Raw genomic sequence first — 18,967 nt, 5'->3', positions numbered from 1 at the left:
CACTGACCAGAGCAGTGACTGTCTGCTTAAACTAAATGCTTTTTGTGAATGCACTGATCTATGCCAGAAATAAACCCCCTAAGCTTCAGTCTGATGGAAACTTGAAGGAAAATACAGAATATTCACGGATTGGATACTTGCAAGTGAGGATGGATTGTTGATGTAAGGACATCCCTCACAGAATGAGCAATCCAGAAAAGTTTGGGAAGTGACTTGCTCTGCTGTGGGTTGAGTTTTGCAGCAGTCCTCAGTCATAAACATGTTCAGGACTCATGGTCTAGATCCTATCCTTGGAAGTTTTAAAACTTTTTCCATCTCATCATACAAGACTGATACTCTGGAATCAAAAGGGAGACCAAGCAGCACATATCAGAAGTAAATAATTGCTGTCTTTCAGAGTGACGATGTATTTCTGTCACCTGTGTTGGCAGTACAAAACATTATCAGACTGCTCATCCCCATTCTGCCACACAGGGAGCTCTCAAGCCCCAGCAGCCATAACCAAAAGAGTTAAGCTTGGACTATTGCAAAAGCAGCACAAAGCTGGCATTTTCATGCAGGATCAATTACCAGCTTGTCTAACAATTGCTTTGCACACCTCAGGCCCAGGGCAGTCTCTACTCAGGAAGCAGCAGGAGCACAGCACTGTGACTTGTTCGGGAGTTGGAGGCAGTCCCTCCCTGCTGGCAGAACAGCCTGTTGTTCACCCATCCTGCTGGGATTCAGAGCTGTTCAGGAGGCTTGCAAGCTTCTAGAAGCACTACAGCATACTTTCAGGAGCTGCTTATAGAAACTCTAACCCAGCTGTGCAAAGTTTAGGTTGTATAACTAAAACCACACCTGGAATCAAAAGTCAAAGCACTCATCTCCAATCTAGTCATCCTGGAGAAATCTCACTGCTCCTGTGAGCCGGGTGAAACTCCCAGGGGGTGCTTTGCCCTTTCAGCCTTTCCTGGTCTAAAATACATGACTAATAAAACAGTCACCCAGTGGCCTTGAATAGCAAACAGAGTCCACATCTCCATTCAGGGACCATTATTCTCCAGTGCTATCTTTTAGCACAGACTAAGGAAAAAAGCTTCCTTCACCATCCAAACAGCCATCACATCCACCACAGGGAACTGAAAACAGCATTTCTGTAGCTAAGCCTGAAGCCATTCCTGCTTTACTCAGGAAACAAAGCCCACCTAACAATTTCTGTCCTTTCTGTGATCCAAAATGCTTGGGCAAATATAAATACAATCCAATCAGCATCAGTCCTTCCCCATCCTTTCAGCTGTGGCCCCAGCTCTAACACAATTTCAAGACACTAACTCTATTAGAAGCCAGAAAAGCTTTTACAGTACCTTGCCTCCCCAATGGAGATTTAATTATATTATCCCCTGGACTGTTTAGATGTTTCATAATGAATGGACTAAGGGAAGCAAGATTTACATTTTTCTTAAAAGCAGTTTTATAAACAGATCTCCTGATTTTAATGTAGCTTTATTTAAGCATCTGAACATCAATAAATCCAGAGTCCAGTTAACATTGTTCATGGTTTCAGCATATTTAGTATATATATATTTCATATCTTACATCTGATGAAGAGAGCCAGACTGTGCCTTATTGCCCCAACATCCACGGGATCACCACAAGCCAGGTGATTAACCAGGGCAGTCGCTGGCAGATTGTCAGGAATCACTCTGGAGCTGGATGTAGCTTCCCCCTTTGTACACATGGGAGGCCTCCAAACTTCTCATCCCCCAGCTTGCAGCCCTGCATCTTGGAGCCAACCTGTTGGTCTGATGCACAATGTTACAACCAGGACCTGTAGGTCCAGGCACCTCCTCTTCCTTCTGATGGAAAAATGAAGACCTTTGTGTCCTGGAGGCATCTTAACCACCCCACCTTAAGGACATGATAATCAGTAACTGTTACACATTATCTACCTCTGCCAGCCCAGAAGGTTGAGGGGTTTTTTGACAAATACCACCAAACAGGTCAAACTTGTTTCAGTAAAGGCTGCTCTGTTTCAGGAAGTCAGAAAAGCTCAGTCCACAGAGGATTCTCATTCTCCTCCTTAACACTGAGGGAATGAAAAGGGAAGGAACAAACAAGAGGACAAGATTTCTTTTCCAGCACCAGGTTCAATCAGCATTAGCCTCTTATTTAGGTCAAGAGGTGTAACAGGAACTGACAGCTGTTAAAGTGAGGGGAACAACAGAAGAGAACAATCAAGCAGCTCTCTAGACTGCATCCATGAAAAACACTGGCAGAGCACTGAACAACTTAGTTTAACAACTTAATATTGGGGGAAGGCAGAATGGGGGACAAGAGGTACAGAGGAAGCCCAAATTTCCTCTTCAACGCCATGAGAGCACCTGACACACTGGCCAGTTGTACATTTCTACTTGATATGCAACAAAATACCAGCAATTAACTTGGAACTAAAAGCCAGAAGCAACTCAATGCTTCTGAGAGAGTAGATTAGACAGTCCAACTGCTTTTTATCCAGCTCTCCCACCTGCACGATAACCATCCATTTCAGAACAGGCTAAAGCTCTGGAGTGTGTCAGTTAGTGCCTCCAGGACATCAGCTGGAGGATGCTGTGATCTACTCATCCAAACAAGTGACTTGAAACCATTACAGTAGTGCAATCTTAAAGGTTTGGTTCCTTCTCCAGGGGCAGAGGAGAAGGTGGGGAGTGTGCAAAGGGGAAAGAAAATTAGTAAAAAAAAAAATTCTGCCTTCAAGCAGCTGTGAGATGTTTATCTCCCAAATCCTAACGCCAGCATCTAGATAAAATCAGCTGTCTGTGTCCTATCCCACCCCAGTCTGGGGGCTCACTGACTGAATCTGAGTCCGAGGGGAGCAGTACCAGCTGTCACAGAGATGGAGGCTCAAGAGGTTTCCTTGTCTCTAGATCTTTGCTTGCAGGACACTGGACTCCCTCGGCCCCTGACACATATAAGCCCTATTAGGAGCAATGCAGTAATCCCCACATTCATTTTCTCCTCCATTCAAAGGTCACTTCTCACCATCCACCTCACCCCAATTCCTGTTCAGAAGAACAGCAACACCTCTAATTCCCCCTGGGCGCTGCTCAGAGGCCAATTAATCTGTCTTGATCCTCATCCTGATCCCAAGCCTCCCCCATCCTGCATCTGAGGCAAGAAGCTGACTCGTTCAGAGTCATGCTTGTCAAGTACTCCTTGGCCAGTTTGATAGTGATTGGAGGGGAGAAAGGGGAGCATCTGGGTGAAAGGGGACTGAAATGGCCTTTTGCTTCCTTCTAGTTGATCAGAGGCTTTCCCCTTTTCTCAGGGGTTCAAGCTTGCTCTTTGTCTGCCCTCCACAGGCGCTCTTTGACTTCCAAGGGCAGGGTGTTGAACAGGTCCTCCTCCACCACGAGCCCACTGCGTTTCAGCAGCGGGCACTCTCCCAGCTCCACAGGCAAGCACTCCAGGCGGTTCCCTCGCAGCTCGATCTGCGACAGGTTGGTCAGCTCTCCCACCCGGGAGGGCAGCGACTGCAGCACGTTGTTTCCCAGGTTCAAGGTTCTCAGCTTCCTGCACTGGAACAGCTCTGGTGGGAGACTCTCAATCTGAAAAAAAGAAACCAGGCATGGGCAAAGTCACCAACTAACACAGACACGCCTTCACAGCTGACCAACAAGCCAACACGAAGCTCCAAGGTTTACAGAGTCATTGTTCTCAATCGTCCACTTCTCCCTTGAGTGAGTTCCTGCTTTCTGAGCTTCCTGCTTTGGGTGCTCCCAGAGCTATGATTGTATGGATTCCTCTTTTAGACACTGCACTAGTTACAAGAGATCACCGATGATGGTGGCTAAAGCAGATGTTGCCTCCAAGGCCAGGATTAGAGGACCAGAAACCTGCTCACAGCTGGCCTACACTGTCACATGCTTTCAGCTGTACTGGCTTCTTTGCATCCCAAATCCTTTATCTGTCATTGGATCTTAGCTCCTTTGCTTTAAGATGCCATTCTACAGTTGACATTACACTGAAAAAAGACTGGATTTATTCAGGACTTCGAGTTGGGCTGTAAAGTGACAGATTACATGGGTGCAACCTCCTGGCCCTGAGAACAGGCAACCTTCTTCCATAGGGCTGCGAAATGTTGCAAAGACTTTCTAGGCTCCAAGTCACAAGGGCTTTTTACAGTGCCAAAAATAAAACAACAAAGTCACCAGCTGTTAGTTTTCCCAGCACCACCTTCAGGTAACCATGAATCACTAATTTAATAAGCCTTATTTCTAGCAAATCCTTGTAATAGTCCAGTCTTCCCAAAGAATTTCTTTCTATGGCTAAGGTTTAGCAAACACTAGGCTAGAAACTAAATGCAGCAACTCAGGATCCTCCCCTTAATAAAAAGTCTCAGCTTGGAAGCTGTCGTTTGCCTTTAAAAGGCAAAAATTACTTTTCTAAACTCAAATTATGTAGCATATCATTTGTGCTAAATTAGCCTGTAATCCATTCTGAATGAGGAGGAATCTAAGAAAAAGCCAAGATGAAACCAGACCAATTAGAGACAATTCAATGCAGTCATTGTTACTGGTACTGGAGTGTTTTGCAAACAGCAACATACGATCACAGACTCTTGAAAATAATAGAGTTATTTGAGGGACAAGTATTGGTTTAGGAAGGAAGCAATGTGTTAGAACAGCCTGCTTTCTACAACAGGACAGTAGTGCCAGCCAACTCCACAAGTCTCTATTTAGTAAGACTGCTGAGCTCGGAGAAGACGTTTGAGATAATTCCTGGTCTTGGGAAGTGCCAGTCTACCAGTCCTTGTGTTTCTTGCAGTCACCATTTACTGGGAGTAACCAGGCTGTAATTCGGGCTTGTCCAGGTATCTAGTACAGGCTGGCTGTTCCATGGGGTTCTCACCACCTTTTGTTTCTGAACCCACTGGAGCAAAGGCTGCTGCAGCCTTCCTGTCGCATGGGGTTTTTTCCAGAGAGAAATGGGTGGTGTCACACTGTGCTGCAGGAAATGGAGCTGCCTCTAACTCCACTCATCCAAGAAATGCTCCACCCCAAAACTGCAGAGGATACACTGCAGATTAACCCTTGGGAAGCTGTGCTAGGAAGGCTTCCAGAAGGCAAATGGTGCAGAATTATCTGAGTTCTGAACAGTAACATACCACAAAGTTTACCAGAGCTTCAGCCACCCACACAAACAGATGCATAACTCTTCAGTGCCAGGAAACCCCAGTGAGCAGATGTTCAGCTGGAGTTGCTGAATGACTGCCCCTTGTCTGCCCTTACTCTGCAGAGGCACAAGCTTTTAGACACGAACCTCAAATTATGACTGAAGTTTTAGGAACCCTGTCTAATACTGAAATACACCAGCAATTAAATACTTGATTTGAGAGCACTTCTGTGAAAAGCCAAATCACACCCAAGCTGATGTGTGCCTCTCACAAGCAATCTGGCAGTGTTCAGCCAGGAGCAGATCTTGCCAACCATAGGAAGGATCTTGATGTATGACAGTGAAAACTAACACTGCTCCAGGACAATTCTGCTTGGTCCCAGAAGAAACCAGAAGCACATAATTATCTGTCTGCAATTTGTACTTATGTTAGAGGCTCTTTCAACTTAAGGTGATAATAAACTCAAAGGGAAAAAGCCTCCCAGGAATTTGCAGACAGAATGAATGAAAGCTTCAGCTTTGTCAGACATGGTAAATGAAGTCTCCTTAGTCTTAAACAAAGAAACAAAGAACTAGACATGGGGTATAGTTTGCTTTAAGCAAATAAACACCCTCCTACACAAGCCAAGAAACATCTTATGGTAATCAGGCAGCAGAGCACACTTGGTCATCCTCTCTTATCTGCCCTACACTTAGACTGGAACAAAAATCACATGTTTACAAGACCAAACTATGGAGTACTCCCTGCAAATTCGAAGTACTCTAAGGAAAGCTGTAAGCCAGACATGCATTCCCTACATGACCGCTCCCACAGTGTAGGTACATGTCTGAAGTAGACAGGTTTAAGCACATAGTTTTAGATTAAGACTACAGTTTCTCAGATCTCCATTTTAAGCCCAAAATCGATGTCAATCTAGAGACTACATGCTTCCAACTGCAGAGAAACAACTGACTTGAAGGGTTTCTAAACAGCCTCTAACTGGCACTTGGAAGCAGCCTCACTGTTAAGAGAGGAAATGCAACAGGACAAGGACTCTTGGAAGACAGGCTTGCCCTGGAGCTATCTGCAATGTTTGGCCTTAGATAAACCCCTCAGAGAGATACAAAAGCAGTGCCAGTTGTATCCACAGACCATTGTAGCATGTTTAATCACACAGATAACAGAAGTGCCAGCACTATTTCCTCACACAGCAACTCAGCTCTTTGCTCACTTACCCTGTTGGCTGTCACAGCCAGGTTCTGCAGGTTTTGAAGAAGTCCAACATCTGGTGGTATGAAAGTTAAGTTGTTGTGGCTGAGATCCAGGTACCGAAGTTTTCGGCAATAGAAGAGCTGGGTAGGGATCTTTTCTATCTTGTTACGGTTCAGGTAAAGGCGTTCCAAGTTGGTCAGGTTGCCTATCTGCATGGGGATGTAGGCAATGTGGTTGTACCACAATTTAAGGCAAGTGAGACGATGTAAGTGCTGGAAGCTGATGATTTCCTCAATAGTCTTTAGGTTGTTGTCCTTCAGGTCTATTTCCTGCAGATTGTGGAGGCTAAAAATAGAGTGAGGAATGCGTTCCAAGTCACACCGGATGAGCTCAAGCTCTGTCAGGTTGACCATCTTCTTAAGGCTGTTGAGGACAATGAGCTTGGTGCCCTCATTGTTGATGGAAAGCTTCTGAAGATGGACACCAACATCTGTCACCACCTGTGGCAGTTTGGTGAGGTTACTCTTCATCCTCAACACCTTCAGCCTCTTCAGCTCCCTCAGTCCATCTATCACAATGTACCGGTTGTTTTCAGCACTCAAATTCCCTGTCAGGTGAAGCTCCTCTAGTGTCTTCAGGCTATAAATCCAAAGAGGAATCTCCTTAATGTCTGTGAACTTGATGTGGAGAGATTTCAAATTCTCCCTCAAGAAGGCAAGGGCTGGGGCCTCAATTTTGGCAGCTGTGTGGTAGAGCCACAGTTCCTTAAGGCTGGTGAGCTGAGCAATGCTGGGGGGAATAGTGACATCAGGGATAAGCTCCAGCTTCAAGACCTCCAACTCGATGAGGTCAAAGACTGTGTCAGGAATGCCACTCAACATGAAAAGATGCAATTCCAGCTTATCCTGAGAATTTTTGGTGATCCTCTGGCGTAGTTTCTCCAAAGTCCATTCATTGTTGAGGTTCAGCTGCCGCAATTTGTTCTCACTCACCTCTGACAGAAAGACAGCAAAGCGCTTGGAGTAGAGGGGGTCATACTGATCAATCAGATGGAGCATAAAAGCAAAGTCATTTTTCACATCAGGAATGTCACTGTAACTGCTCTCCTCCCGGATAGACTCAAAGGAGTATTTCTTGAGCGACCGCCTCAACATCCACCACAGCGTGTACATGCAGATCAAACCATAGAAAATCACCAGACTGATGTAGAAAGAAGCCAAGATTTTGAAGAGAGTGGCCAAAGGATGAGCACAGCGGTACATCCTGTAGCCAGTCAAGCTCTCAATGTCCACTTTACAGTCTACATCAAACGTTATGTTGTTGACATAGTACACAGTATAGCAAATTATGAGAATGAACTTGATTACTTTGATTATGGTCTGTCTCATGTACAGGCGATAAACTATGTCTCCCTCTTCCACATGAGTACGGAACTTTTTCACTTTCTCAAAGAGTGCTTTGGCTTGCTCACCTTCCTTTTTGTCTAAGACACCAGTCTCAGACCTGTCCACAATCCCTTGCTCAATTCGAGACTTTGTTCTTTGCAGCATGGGAACAGTGGCTTCCACATCCTCACTGACTGTGGAGGATTTCTTGTCCATGGAGCCATTCATTTTTCCAAATGCTGGTTTGGTATCACTCTCTTCCACCACTGTCTCAGACAATGCTCTAGTTGTCCATGGAGAGTCAAAACACTTAAGCAAAATAGACACAAAGTGCTCCAGCTTGGAGCTGGTCCTTGGGAACTTGAACCAGAAGTTGCTACAAGCCAGGAAGATGAGGGTATGTAGCAGCACCAGATAAGGAAAATACTTGGCAAACCAGTGAAGACGGTTCTCATAACACACCGCATCCACGTAGTTGTACTGGTGCCGGTCCAGATCGTATCGGATCCCTGTAGGCCCCGAATCAGCAGAGGGAACAAGACTAGTGTTGTAGTAGGGACGCTCCGGGGCTGCCACTGTCCATCCCCTGACAGAGTCATTGCAAGAGTCTTTGGTAACCCATTTACAGGGCAAACAAATCATTTTGTCCTGGGTGACCTGGAGCGTCCCTCCGAACACGGCGATCATCAGCATCACTATGGAAATGTAGTCCGTGAACACGTCCCACCACGGCTTCAGGATGCGATAGGCTGGCTGAGTGTCAGCGAAGTAGCGCAGCTCGGTGACTGGAATCATGATTCACCTGGAAGCAAACCAGAAACAGCTTAGAGAGTTTTGTCCTGCTCTTCAAGAGGGCATGAGAAAACACATGTTAAGTGCTGGCATAGCAAAACTGGGATTAGCCAAGATGCAATTTCAAGTACTGTGAGACAAATGAATGAGGCTGCCTGTGAGTCATTTGCTACAGCCCAGACGGTGAAGTTTGTTCAGCCTTCCGTGACAGACAAATTGTCACAAAACCTCAGAACTGGTACTTATTGTTAACATTCTGTGGGGTAAGACACTCAAAGAAAGCTCACAGGGCAGACTTAACTCCTTGATCAGTACTTGGAATTTTACTGTTTTATCTAGGGATTTTATTTCAGGGATGAAGGAATTTGCCAGCACTGTTAGAAGTGATAAAATCTACACACAGAGCATATTTATCATTGGTTTGTTCCTGCTTCTACATAAAATTCTGCAGATGGCTGGTTCTCAGATTGAAGGGGTGAGGAAAAAGATCTACATACAATACAGTTATGTTTCCTTTAACCACTTCATTGATGCAACTCATTATGACATTCATAAAGCAAGCTGGAAAAGAGAAAAAACATTGCTCGATATCATGACTTTTCCAAGTAAGTAACTTTGGCTTCATTCCTTTGCATTAATTCTCCAAGGAAAGATTAGCTACTTGCCTTCTGATAAATTCAGGACTGAAATGCTGTAGCAGCTGGGTTTTTGTCTTACTTCAGAAACACAGGAAGGGGGAAACATACTTCGAAGAATTTGCTTCTCTGACCAACCTAGAGTTCATCCCAGCAGGGATTTAAGTGTCACAAAGGAAACCAAAAGGGTCTGGGAAGCACAGGCCTGATGGCAGTGCTTATTCTGTCCTTCAGACTTGCAGATGAAACTTTGAGCATGCTCTTCAACAAGCCCCAAAGCCTGAATAATCCATGGATAATAGAGCTCACAAAATTCTCCTATTTGACAGGTAACACAGAAGAACATGGAGTCACTGTAACTCATTCTAATGACAGTGAAAAAGCAGTAATACCACAGCATCCTTCTAGCAAAGTTCAGGAGCAAGACAAGCACTAGTCTTTCAATCATTCTGAAACTCAAACACACAATTCAAGTATAAAGGAGAAAACAAAAATTCAAGCATGCTACCCCAAGCCATAAGATTTCATTTGTACAGACAGTCCAACAAGTCCTGGAGGGCCAAAAGCTCAATATCACTGGTTGGGACAAAGCCTTCTGTGACAAGGCGGGGGTGCCCACACCACCTGCTTTGGTAGAATTAAAGTTATTTTAAATTAACTAACTTCCATCACTGAACTGCAAAGAAAGCCATTCTTAACATTAACTCAAAAAGCACCACATTCCCTAGAGACACTAAATACAGAACCCTATTCTTTGGTTTGCTGTTTGCAACAATAAATGGTCACATGACAGCTTTGGCTCAGTGCTGCTTGGGAAAGTTTTGAGGACTACAGGTGGTAGATTGATATTAGTCCATCACAAAAGCCAGACTGGGGAAATGCCACTTTCTTTTTGTGGGTAATTTTGAGAGGAAAAAGTCTTACCTGTTCTACAAATTCAATAAAACAAGGAACAGCAAATCTATTAATGATCAACCAGGAAAGTTACAAACAAGGGATGAAAACAGTGATCTAGAGCACCGTCAGAGGAAAAAAATGTCCCGTAGGACTGCAGAGCCCCTGAGAAGTGGCTGACACATCTCTCCAGAAGGAACTGCACTAAACAGGGCAGGAGAATTGTGCACCCACAGGTGTGAGAGCAGGCAAAGCTGAACCTCTTCTGGACAGCACCTGAGCAGCCAGAGGAGAGTGACAAGGTGTTGAAAGCCTCCCTCCCAGCCCTGTGACTACTTTGCTGCAAGCCCTAGGCAAGGCATTTCAGCTTCTTCCTTGCAATACATCTGCCTCAGGGAGGGGAGAGCCCACGTGCAAGATACATTTAGGAAAAGCTGTCTGTGATACTACAGAAATAATAATTTGCAGGATAAAGCAGGGTACAGAAGCTTTCTACACACCAGAACACCTGAAATGAATCCAGAAGTTAAACAGCTATTCATGAAAGAACCTACTCCTTCTGTTCCATATCAAGGGGAAAAGATATGTTTATCTCTTTCCTCTTGCCTTGATACCACTTGTCCTCAAAGGTTCCTTCCTCTTGGTAGAGAAACTTGTAGGAAATATCAGACCCTCCATAGGAGAACTATGAAACTGGGGTCTCATGACATTTGTGAACATGTGTTATAGTGCTGGGTTTACTAATTTTGCTCAATCCAGAAAATGCCTAATTCTTTCTCACAAGAAATGAACCTTTTACTCAGGAAGGAAACCAAAAAGAAATTAGCACAGCTGGCTCCCTAGTTCTGCTTACCAATTACATGGGGTAGGAAATCCCCCTTTACACTGTACACTTACAAGACAGCTAAAAAAAACCCATGAGCATCCCTTGAAACCTATTACAGTTCAGTGTCAGCAATTAACAGGGTGGAGCAGGAAATCTCGTGCCTTCCAGGAACAATGACAGGGGCACTAGGGGAAGAAAAGAATATTGACGGCAAATTCCCACTTCTGGCAGCAGTGGAGACCCCATTCAAGTCCCAAAGAGGAACAATAAAACTAGGGGCCACCTTTGCAGGAGCTGGAATTTACTGTCTTATCTCACCTTATTCCCAGTATCTGCAATGAAAGGGAAAAGCACCCACCAAAAACTTGAAAAAGTAGATGGGGAAAGTCACATCCCTCCTCACGAGATTCACTGTGCATGCAATTAAATTCTAACTCCTGATAGTTCTACATCAGGAGATGTATCTTGTCATCAAATGTCATCTTTATTTTGTGAACTCCTTCCTGTAATGATTTTAGAACATGATTCTTGCTGCAACATTCTCCATGCTGGATTAGAGCAGTTTTGCTGCTAGGTGGACAACAGCAGACTAAAGTCACATTCTCGGGGCTCATCTCTGTCATTTGATTCTCCCATGCACAGAAGGATTCTTCCCACAAGGACTGGGATTTCCACCACTCCATAGGGAGAAAACATGCAGGTAGCTGCAACACCAACTCTCCCAATATGGACAGTAGAACAGAGGGATTTACATGGAGGGCATTATTCTGGCATAGGACTGGGAACAATCCTTGCACGAAGAGACCTGGCCAGAAATAAAGTTATTTCCCTTGTGACCAAGAGCAAACCAAGACCCCCAGGACCAGCACACTGGAGATTTCAAGTTTCTGTTCTTTTTAAGAGTTGCATTCCAGGATGCTTTGTCAGCAGCAAAATACTCACTGTGAAGAAGGTTTATTTGCCAAGTCACTTCTCGCACATAGCCTCAGCAAGGGCTGAACACAGAACACCTGAACTGAGTGATTGAGTTTATGTACAGGAACAGCTACAGAAAAGGAAGTTCAGTGTCAGAACAGTGTTGGTGAAGAAGGATCTAAGCTCCTTCATATATACTTCAAATTGCAGAGCCTTCCAGTTGGAGCTCAGGAACAGGCAAATTTGCAGGGTAGCTATCTCTGTCACAGGAAGTCATCAATACTGAGATTCTGAAAGAGTGCTTAAACTTAAGGACAAGCTGACTTTACAGAATTTGCATAAGCTGATACATCAAAACTTCTCTGTCTAAACTCCTGTCAACTTACCAGACACATCTACCACACAGTCCCTGAGCAGTGCCCCAACCCCTGCCCCCTCAGTAATGACTTTATATTGGAGGGTTTCAGCTACATCAAGCAACACTACTTTGAGCTTCTCTATATCCAAAAAAGAACCACCTCAGGACAGTTTAGAGCAGCAACATCTGAGATTGTTCAGTAAAAGACCTGTATGCTAAAGCCCCATTGTTATATAACAAGATCAATTCAGCCAAGATAAATATGCTCCTGAAATATTTACACATTCCATGTTTGGCTACTACATACCTCTTCAGGGCCTGCAAATTCACCTGGATCCAGATTTGCATCCCACCAGGGACCATCCCTACCTCAGCCTGCTGGGCACAAACCTACAGCCTCCCCACTAATGCTGAACAGGCTGTCCCAAGTGAAGGAACAGCAATTACAGACTTATATAACCAGCCTGCCAAACCTACCCAGCCTGCAGCCAACCATAAGCATCACCAAGTACTAATCCTATGTTTTACCAAACACACCTGGAGGAGAAAGATAATCACTCATGTTGGAATAACAGGGACATTCTGAAAAAGCCACACCTACACAGTAAAACCAGTCAGAAACAAGATTAAATGCCTCTAGCTGACAGACATCATAAAAGCAGCAAGTACCTTCTTAAAGGCTGATAGAGCTGAGAGCATGAATGCTTCCCACAAACCACAGGTATTACCACAGTAACTCCTCAGTAACTATTCTCTGATTTTGACAACTCCTCTATCCAAAACCATTTAATTTCAAAAACTGAAGATTGACCTATTGTCAACAGACACCTAGCTGAACAGTACTTCAAATTCCTGCCTGCAGCTGCTGGCCAGCACATCCAGCTCAGAGTGAACAGAAACAACATCACTGTTCTGTTTCACCGGCCAGTTTGTCAGCTTGATTCATCATTGCTGAATACTTTATCCAGCCTCCTCTTTCCCCCTCTTTTCTGTTGGCCATTCTGTTACTAACAAAGCTATTGGCCAGAAAGCATTTATATGCACAACCTCAAGAATGCACAAACCCCCCTGATTTGAAGAAAATCCTCATATTTAGTCTCAAAAAACAGTACTGGGTAAGGAGACGTGGACAATTTTTATGCTGAATCTTGCAACCTTTTGGTTTTGTCTAGACATATTTTTAATTACCAGTTGATTTCATTTTCAAATTGTGGACTGCAAAGCACAAGTCAAATCCTGCTGACAGAATTTCTTACCTCTCAGAAGCCCAGAGAAAGAGGGAGTTGTTCAGGTGCTGACAGCATCAGAGGTAGATACAGGAAATAAAAACCTTGATGCTTTCAATACTACAGCCCTGATTATTAACGCGCTACAACACGTTACAGTAAGTTTTCAACAGAGCAGAGCTTCCCTCCTCAGCAAGCTGCCACCTGAAATCCTAAAGAAGGGCATGACACAGAGCTCTTTGTTCAAAAATCAGGAAATGCAAGAGCTTACTGTGCAGAAATGGGACTGGGAATTTATGTTTCTCCTCCCCCATGTTTATTAAGTCCAGAATTAAGATGGGGGGAAAAAAAGGGAGGCTGAAAACAGAGCTGCTTTCAGGCACCCCTCAGAAAACCTTCCAAGCTCAAGAACAGCCACATGATCAACTGGAAAAGCCCAAGACATGAGATGGAACAACTGCAGTTGTTTTGTCCTTTGCTGCTTAGAACAAAACAGCAGTGAAGCCAGATGCCAAAGCCCTAAATAACCATTATTTCTGTATCAGGCCCCTTCTGCTTTAAAAAGATAAACCCCTCCTGTGGGACCAAACATCTTCTGAGGCACAGAAACGAACATGATCACTAGATGATCTTTAAGGTCCTTTCCAACCCAAACCACTCTATGATTCTATGTCAAGTTAAAAGGGTCATTTATCATTTTGACAGGGTGGAACAGGCAGTGAACCCAACACTGAAAGCAGGGTAAGGTGGTTTTCACAATGTTCAGCCCCACCCAAGCCACATGACACAGCAGGATGAAGTGAATCCACTGCATCACATTGTCTGTATTGAAGTTCATGAAAAAGACTAATCCCCCTACATTAGGGGTAGTATTTTATCATCTTTACACCTACCCATTAATTGACTCTGTCACACACAAGACTGTCAGTCTTAAGCCTAGTGCAACAGCTCCTGTTTACCATCACACAACCACACGTGCCCTGACAAGTACAGGGAAGAACAGCTGCACCACCAGAACAATCCATGCTAGACTTAGCTTGGCTGCCACATTTTCTGCCTCCTGACAGTGTTTTGCCCCAGCTGCACAGAACTGAGCACAGTCTGTAGTTACCAGCATCACTGACACTTGGGGCAGGGACTGTGTGCTGGTGGTGTAAATTTAAATCCATCAGATGACTTGCAACACTGATGTAAACCAGAGCAAAATGGCTGTGTCAGCTTATAAATTATGAATGTACATGGCCACAGGCTTCCTATCCAAAATTAATTTTCTCTTTGCCATAACAAAAATGCTTCAAGGACAGGGCATTGAACCTGTCTTGGAAAAGTACGACTGGCTTCCTCCAACAGGACACAATGAAGCAGTCCCTTGTGCTGCCTGATACAAGTGATTGAATTAATTCTGCTAGTAACTACTCAAGAAAACCAGACCAGCTCCAAGCACCTCACCAGATGCAGGAGGGGGCTCTTCAGCACTTAACTCCAGCACTGAGAGCTGGAAGAACCACCTGCTCTCAGTTCTCTGTGCGTAGACAGAGCAGAGCTTTGGAATAACTAACAACAGATAAGAAGTCAACACTAAATTCCAAGTGAGTAAAAGCAAGGATAACTTAATTCATTGATGACAGACTGTCACAACATGCACAAATCCATGGGTGTTACCACAGCTATTTTCAAGCTCCAAGAGATGAGCCAGTCAGGATGAAAGACAACTAAGACAAGAGCAATGCAAGACAATTAAGACACCAACTATCAGCACATTAGTATTTTGCCTCAGTCTGAACAAAGAGGAGCAAATACATCGTCATACAGTCCCTACAGGGCTCACCCTCAGGACCACGAGCTCCAAAACTGACTTCCAGCTCAGAATATTTTCTGACTGTATTAGTTGATAAAAAACAGACCACCTCACCCTGCATCATCAAGGCCTGATAAGACCACAACTCTAAAGGAGAACTTGTTAACTAGTCCAGCACATATCTTTACTGTGCACAGAAGTATGAAGCTCCAGGAGCAGCAGTCACTAGAGGAGCTTTGTGAATTGCCAAGGTAATTTTATAGCAGATGTTAACAATATTTGGTACACAAGTTGAGGGGAGCACTTCTACTTCAGCAGGGGGGCCAGGACTGAATTCACCTTTTAGTTTCAAAAGCAGTTTTACAGCAGCGAGAAGGGCAGAGATAACCCAGCTACAGGAACTGGATTTCAAGTAGCAATACAGGACACATGCACCACATCAACTGTTTAAGAAAAAAGCTGCTTGGAAGCATCCAAGAGACACTCTCCAAAGCATGTAGACTGCTGAATGCCTGTTCAGTATTAGCGTGCATAGCCTCAACTGAGGCTGGGTTTGAAAATACTTGTAGAAATGCATAAAGGGAGACTCACCACATGGCAACTGGAGACTCTGAATTTTAACTGTTACAAAACAATAGCTGTGCACAGCTCCCCTCACTTTAATGAGCCCCACACAGAAATCCTAATAGACCCTTCTCAGGCACCAGTCACCAAATAGTGCCCCTCTATTTTCTGAGATACCAGCTAAGCTCAGTTAAACACAAAAAGACTTGCTTCTGAAGTACTCTACTGAACAAAAACCTTCTTTAGTATTTGGAAAACGCACATGAAGGCTTCTAAAAAGCCTGCTCTAATCAAACAGCAATAACTTGATTCATATGACCTCCACTGCTTATTTAATTTTTTTTAAAAAACAGCACAAGGGACCCCTAAACCACAGACCATCTCTCTTGACTGCCGGCAGCAGTTACTATAATGTAACCAGCTTCAGAAAGTCATCACTGGAAGGCTTCAGGCACTCACATCTCAAGCATGGCAACATTAGCTTTTAACACATGGCTTCTGGCATGCTTTAAGGAAATATTTATGCATGTTGTCTTTGACCTACAAGAATTAAAAGAGTTTTCAAATACCATGACAAAGTTAAAAAAAGAAAAGGGTCAGTGAACTGCCAGAACACGGATGAGCCTTAGGGGTTTATTCTATTCTGGAATGAACACACTGCACATCCCTGCTCAGAATACAGCCAAGCTGAACAGAATTTCCCATCCTGAAGACAGGCACAGAACCCTGCAATCGCTTTAATCACTGTCCCAGTGCAGAACCAAGGAGGCTGGGAGATTCCTGCAGGTGGTTTCTGCCATTGCCCAACTGACACCCACACAGGTGACAGGTGAGTGCACTGGGAAAAGCTGCCTGGAGACGCCTATACAGGAGGACAAACATCAGCCCACGGGAGATGGAAGGGCACCCACCAAAACCAACCGCTCCTCCTACTTCTCAGCTGCATTCCTTTCAGGCAGCAGTCACCAAAACATTTACTGGACAGCCTCTGTATTTACTGTTAAGTGCAGTAACAAGTCGGGGTTTATGTGGCCAGGATTTCATTTTATGGGTGACTATATACCGTTAGATCCTACTTTTTACAAGGCTCAGTTCCTCAGTTCCTTTGTCATCTCCAAGCTGGCTAAGGGCTCCCAGAATTTAATTAACACTACCACAATTAAATACCACCCCTCTCCAACCAAGCACCTTTCCTCAATATCAATTATCTAATGCACTGGGCCTTGCATCTATGCTTAAGCAGGCCCCTTGGTCTTTTTTCTTTTTTTTTTTTTTTGGCTTGATGACTCACAGCTGGTCCAAAGCCCTCACCTTGCAGCAGGGTTCTGCTATCTGCACGTCAGTTCTCTGTGCTGGAAGTGGCTGATATTCCTACTTGCTGGATCCCGAGCTAGTGCTGAAGCGCTGCACTCCCCACAAGCCATGGGAACAGTTTCCCTGAAATGAAACACAGATTATCAGCAAAAAAGAGGGGACTGAGTTCACAGAGGGACAAGTAAAAGCTCAGCAAACAGTATCTAAGAAGCAACAAACAACTCAGAGGGTCACTGGGAGCCAGAAAGAGACATGCTGATACCTAGAAATATGGCAAGAACACTAGGAGCCAAGTAAAACTCAGCAGTAAGGAATTTCCAGCATCTGTGATTATAACAGAAGTTACCAAAAAGCAGGTGTTGCAGACCCAGCCAAAAGAGATGCTGAATACTAATATCACAATTAAGTCTACACAAGTAGAGGCAGAATAACAAATCATTGTCAGATGGGGAAAGAGATGACTTTACTACGCAATTTCTAGTCTGAAAAGCCTGATGCACTTTAAATGTTACTATCAGGTATCAGAAAACACAGATCACACTCCTAACCACTCCAGATTCAAGCAACTGCCCCCTTCACTGACAACACGGATCTTCTTGAAGTGGAAGCAGTTTAGCACCATCAACAAAAATTACAACAGGGCTGGGTTTTTTTTTCCTTGCTTCCTGCATGTCAGCACGGGGCATGGGAAAACAGGCAAGGGAGCAGATCCTTAGAGGGATCTCTCAAGCATCCAGCCTCCCAGCCATGTAGGAGAGGACTGCAGAACATCGGAGAGCATTGTGTAAAACGAGGAGAAATGAGAAAGAACAGACATCAGTGGGAGAAAGTCCAACCCCATAAGCTGAAGATGTCCGAGGGTTCATTCCTCCTGATCCCAAAGTTACCATTCCAGCTGACAGATTTTGAAGCAACACCCTGCAAACCAAAGCTATTTCATTTTAGCCGTACCTCAGTGCCGCAAAGGCAGCACTGGGAGGAGAGGACTCTCTGACCTTCTCCCCGCTCCAGGCAATGGGTACCAGCCTCAACCCAGCACACCTCGACACCAGCCCCCGCCACTCCACCGCGGCTTTCTAGGCACAGAAAGAAACATCCACTGGGGGAAATAAATAAATCCCACCGCGCTTCCGTCCGCAGGTAACGAAGAGCGGCGTCCTCCCCTCGCTGGGGGGACACTGCGCACAGCCCGGCCCTGCCTCACCCCACAGACGGGGCGAGGACCCCCCTGCCCCGAGCGGTGTGAGAGCAGGGACGACGGGACACGGAGGATCCGAATCGCTGCCCAATTACTCAGCAAATCCTTCCTGCTCGCCGCTTCCGAGCCCCCTCAGCCGCGCCCCCCCCCGACCCTGTGTCCCACCCCATCCCCTCCGGGACATCACCCCACAGGGGGACACGTCCCCACAGCCCGCCCGTGGCGTGAGGGGAGCGCGGCACACCCACCTGCCCGCCGCGGCCGTGACAGGACCCCACCGCACCCACCTGCCCGCGGCGCCCACCCTCCCTTACGCCGCTCCGGCGCCTTTTGTCCGCCCTGCCCGCAGCGGCCCCGCCCCGGATCTGACCTCACCGGCCGGCGCTGCCACCATCGCCTCGGACCGCCGCCATCTTGGGGGCGGGCACGACGACAGGGGCGCGGCGCCATCTTTGTGCAGGGCGCGCTCCGCAGGGGAGTGGGCGGGAAGAGCGGGGGGAGTGAGGGCGGCGGCGCCATCTTAGTGCCGGGCAGCGCTCAAAATGGCGCCAGTCTTAAAGGAGCCGAGCGCATTCAACTACTGAGAGGTTTGTGGGGCCTGAAAAAAGTGATTCACTGGTAGTTATTTTTTACTTGTCTGACGCAATGGAGAACACTGTACAGCACAATTTCTTTTTAAATTAATAAAGGATGGTTCAAAGGCATTAGTTGTAATT

General features: G+C 45.4%; 1 protein-coding gene across 3 annotated transcripts; it reads right to left on the bottom strand.

Moving 5' to 3' along the window:
* Nucleotides 1-666: 666 nt before the first annotated feature.
* Nucleotides 667-18,584, bottom strand: LRRC8A (leucine rich repeat containing 8 VRAC subunit A). Of its 3 annotated transcripts, none has more exons than XM_084219977.1 (4): nucleotides 18,539-18,584; nucleotides 17,051-17,176; nucleotides 6,370-8,533; nucleotides 667-3,587 (listed from the first exon to the last, which is right to left on the bottom strand). In XM_084219977.1, the coding sequence occupies exons 3-4, from the start codon at nucleotides 8,524-8,526 to the stop codon at nucleotides 3,312-3,314; spliced, it is 2,433 nt and encodes an 810-aa protein (XP_084076103.1). In that variant the 5' UTR covers nucleotides 8,527-8,533; nucleotides 17,051-17,176; nucleotides 18,539-18,584; the 3' UTR covers nucleotides 667-3,311. The 3 variants fall into 3 exon arrangements, with proteins under 3 accessions (XP_084076103.1, XP_084076105.1, XP_084076104.1); XM_084219979.1 differs by having other exon boundaries at nucleotides 18,566-18,584; XM_084219978.1 differs by having other exon boundaries at nucleotides 18,500-18,546.
* Between the last annotated feature and the right edge of the window lie 383 nt (nucleotides 18,585-18,967).

The sequence above is a fragment of the Fringilla coelebs genome (genome assembly GCF_963513975.1).
Source record: "Fringilla coelebs genome assembly, chromosome: 21".
NCBI classification, from domain to species: domain Eukaryota; kingdom Metazoa; phylum Chordata; class Aves; order Passeriformes; family Fringillidae; genus Fringilla; species Fringilla coelebs.
The sequence above is the reverse complement of the archived record's forward strand: the minus strand, read 5'-3'. Positions and strand labels throughout refer to the sequence as shown.

Bases quoted from the DNA above. Each gene is read 5' to 3' on its own strand.
- LRRC8A (XM_084219977.1), bottom strand. From the start codon at position 8,526: ATGATTCCAGTCACCGAGCTGCGCTACTTCGCTGACACTCAGCCAGCC. The intron at 3,588-6,369 runs GTAAGTGAGCAA...TCTTTTTTTCAG, and splicing joins TGGCTGTGACAGCCAACAGG to ATTGAGAGTCTCCCACCAGA.